We start from the raw sequence: 4,128 nt of genomic DNA, 5'->3' as shown, positions 1-4,128 counted from the left end.
CCAACCTAGGGTGGGGCTGGGAAAGGAAAAGAAGACACCAGAGATAGTTAATCTCCCCAAGGGGGTAAAGTCTACACTATCTTAAACAGCTTTCCATGCTATATCTACTGATTATATTTGTCATAGCTTATGTGTTGCCTTGTAAACCCAAACCTTTTCTTTTTAAAAAATAAAAACCCTTACCTTTTATCTTAGAATCAATACTATATATTGATTCTAAGGCAGAAAAGTAGTAAGGGCTAGGTGATGGAAGTTAAATCATTTGTCCAGGATCACAGAGCTAGTTTCGAAGTGCTCCCTAGCTGCCCCTCCAACCTATTTTTAAATGGCATAGTTGACTTTAAAAAAATTAACTTTTGGGGGCAGCTGGGTAGCTCAGTGGATTGAGAGTCAGGCCTAGAGACGGGAGGTCCTAGGTTCAAATCTGACCTCAGATACTTCCCAGCTGTGTGACGTTGGGCAAGTCACTTGACCCCCATTGCCCACCCTTACCACTCTTCCACCTAGGAGCCAATACACAGAAGTTAAAGTGTTTAAAAAAATAACTTTTGAAGGTAAAATTCTAAATTTTATATGGAAAATTTTAGTCGTTGCTTTGGCCGTGCAGCATAATCTTATAGCTTGTGTTACCTAATAAATAAATCTTTGACCATCACTATGTTTTTTTCAGGAGCAAAAATTGATATTTATTACTCTTTGCTATTTGGGATGAAATGGTTTTTATTTTTTTCTGCCAACACATCAAGTTCTACCAATTACTATGCCAGCTCACCACAATCACAATATGAAAGCCATTATTTGATTGTATTGCCTTGCCTACTCAGAAAGAAAAGCATGGAATTTTTCAAAAGTTCTATCTTCTCTCCTATTGGGAAAATTCTTATTAGTGCTCTAGGAAAAGTGAATAATTAACATCACTTTATTTTAACTAGTCCTAAGGCTAACTCAAATTCTTTCTCTTTAGATGAAGAAGGGAGACTATTACTTCAAAGCCCAGACTTCTTTTTTTCCATTTAAGCTCTGGTTGGTTCCTTAACGAATTATAGATTTATACCCTCTGTTGATGGCTGAAGGTTTTCAATAAACAAAATGGAAAGACATTTAAAGAATGTTCTTGTGGTGTCCTTTGGATTTCTGCTTCTATTTACAGCTTATGGAGCTCTTCAGAATCTACAGGTAGGTGTTTCTATTTCACTTGTATACCTTGAGGTCTTCAAAGGGAATGTATATCTATCCATTTCTTGGCCTCTTTCCTCTCCCCCCCACCCCGGGATCAAAATGTCTTGCCCATAGTCACACAGATAGTATCAGATGGCTTCAGAACTCTTATCTCAATAGGAGACCAATGTTCCATGAATAGAATGAAATGGGATGATTTTTAATAGAATTCATATTCATTTTTCTATGACCTCTTAAAATAAGAGACTTACTTTTATCTTATTTATAACTCTTTCCCCCAATTACAGTTTCACTGTGTCTTGCCAACAAATTATATTTTTAAAATTAAATATTTTTATTTTCATTTTTTGTTCCAAATTTTCTCCCACCTTTTACTTCTCCTTATTGAGAAAGTACAAAATAAAATGCCCTTTATATTTATGAAGCGATATAAGACATATTTCCAAATTAGCCATGTTAGAGGGGGAAAAATCAGAAAAATAAAGTGAAAAAATATGCTTCAATCTACACTCTAGTACTTTTCATCATGAGCTCTTCGGAATTGTAATGGATCATTATATTGGTAAGAGTAGCTAAGTCTTTCACAGTTGATTTTTGTTATAATATTGCTGTTATTGAATACAATGTTCTCCAAATCTGTTCACTTTACTTTGCATCAGTTCATATAAGTCTTCCATGCTTTTTCTGAAACTATCTTTATCTTTTCTTACAGAACAGTAGTATTCCATCACCAATCATCTATCATGACTTCAGACATTCCCCAGCTGATGGGCATCCACTCAGTTTCCAATTTTTTTGCCACCACAAAGAGAACTACTATAAATTTTTTTTTATATATGCTTTCTTTTCCCACCTTTGTTCTCTCTGGGATACAGACCCAGTAGCAGTATTGTTGAATCAAAGGATATGCACAGTTTTAGAGCCGTTTGGGCTTAGTTCTTAATTGTTCTCTAAAATAGTTGGATCGGTTCACAATTCCACCAGTAGTGCATTAGTGTACTTACAAAATAAATACTACTGAATTTGTGGGTAGGAATTGCAAAGAGCTGGGATTAATAATTTGGAATGTGATTTCTTCCCTCTTCTTTTATGGTAGTTAAGACAGGGTAGAATAAATCATTATGAATTATCCCCTGTTTTAAACCATTTGACTTTGAGGTCAGATTCTATTTTAGGAATTCATAAAAATCTCCTATATGGTATCTTTAGGTTAGACCTTGTGCAAACTTGTGAAGTAGAAAAAGTTCTGCTTTTGTGCCCCTTTTTTGTACCTCGTGTATTTTCTCACATCATTCCTTCTTTTTCCAGTACAGGTACTCTCTCCTATCAAAAATTACTGACAGAAAAATATGTCTCTCTATTTAAGATACTATTTAAGATGATCAAATATGGAGCAGCCATAAAAGGAAGCCATAGTTTTAGAGTAGGAAAGGACCCTAGAGATCATTTAGTCCAATTCCCTCATTTTATAGGTGATAATATCAGGTACTAGCAAGGCGTAGGTCACACAGGGACTAAGTTGTAGAGTGAGGATTCCAACCTTAATCTTTGGACTCCAAGCCCAGCATATATCCCTTCTTTCTATTATATCAAAAGCTACTTCTCTGTATTTTATTGTGATTAATTTGGCTATAGTTTGCCAGCAAATTGGAGTTGGGAGAGGCTGGTGGCAAGAATAAAAGACGCTTATTACACTAGCTTTGTTCTGAGATGATAAAAGCCTGAGCCAGGATGGTGGCAGTGGTATTAAAAAAGAAAAGAGAAATTAGAGAGAGGAAAAATTGACAGGACTTAGTGACTAATTGAACATGGATGGGGGTGGGGGGGCAAAAGGAAGGAGGCCCAGATGACTGATTGACTGGAATAGTTATGGAAAAGAGAAGTCAGGTTTGGTGGGAGTAAATGATGAGATCAGTCTTGGAAATGTTTAATTTGAGGTAAGGGAATGATATAGGCAGGATTTCTACCCTTCCTTTTCTAAATTTATGAATGAGACTTTTTTCTTTTCCCCTTCTGAGCATTTAAGAGATATTTTTAGTATAAATGTACATCTTAAAAAATTGATGTCTTTCATTCTATGTGGTCTTAAATTCTAAACATGTCTCTCTTCTGTCAATCAAGTCTGAGTTCATCTTCAGTCTCCCATTTCCACTGGGAAGAGAGGAAGGAACATCCTTGTACCTCTTCTTTGTCTAAGCTAAGGCTAATCATGTTAATTTAATAGCATTCAGTTTTGATTTTTTTAAAGCCCTTACCTTACATCTTGGAATCAATACTATGTATTGGTTCCAAGGCAGAACAGTGGTAAGGGCTAAACAATGGGGATTAAGTGACTTGCCCAGGGTCACACAACTAGGAAGCATCTGAGGCCAGATTTGAACCCAGGACCTCCTGTCTCTGGGCGTGGCTCTCAATACACTGAGTCACCCAGCCGCCCTCTAACTTATTATTTTAATTCTCCTTTCCATTTACATTTTAATAGACATTTTATGTATTTTTTTTCTCGATTCTGTTCAATTTACTTTGCATCAGGTCATATCTTCTCATAATTCTTTGTTTTCCTTTTATTCATAATTATTTTTAAGAGAAAATTCCATTTAATTCATGTGCCATAATTAATATAATCATATGGATTAGTATCTATTTTAAGTTCTTTGCTACCCTGAAAATGATGCTATAAAATATTAGTGGGGTTTTTTCTTTGTACCCCAACATGAAACTTGAGAAATGGCACTTATCACACCACCTACCTCCTGGTAGTGAACCAATAAATATAAAAAGGAGAAAGAGACACATTCATTTTTGATCTTGGCCAATGTGGAAATTTGTTTTGCTGAAATATGTTTACCATCAGGCTTTTCTTTTTTTTCCTTTCTTCTTTCTTTCTTTCTTTCTTTCTTTCTTTCTTTCTTTCTTTCTTTCTTTCTTTCTTTCTTTCTTTCTTTCTTT

General features: G+C 35.2%; 1 protein-coding gene across 1 annotated transcript in view; it reads left to right on the top strand.

Moving 5' to 3' along the window:
• The first annotated feature begins 1,089 nt into the window (after window positions 1-1,089).
• Window positions 1,090-4,128, top strand: part of LOC123246671 (protein unc-93 homolog A-like) — a 35,357-nt gene continuing 32,318 nt past the window's right edge. Inside the window, exon 1 of the mRNA XM_044675481.1 lies at window positions 1,090-1,176. Within this exon, the coding sequence (XP_044531416.1) occupies window positions 1,090-1,176 (87 nt within the window). The remainder of the gene's footprint in view (window positions 1,177-4,128) is intronic.

Source organism: Gracilinanus agilis, chromosome 4 (genome assembly GCF_016433145.1).
Source record: "Gracilinanus agilis isolate LMUSP501 chromosome 4, AgileGrace, whole genome shotgun sequence".
Lineage (NCBI taxonomy): Eukaryota > Metazoa > Chordata > Mammalia > Didelphimorphia > Didelphidae > Gracilinanus > Gracilinanus agilis.
Note: the sequence above shows the minus strand (reverse complement) of the source record. Positions and strands in the feature narration are given on the sequence as shown.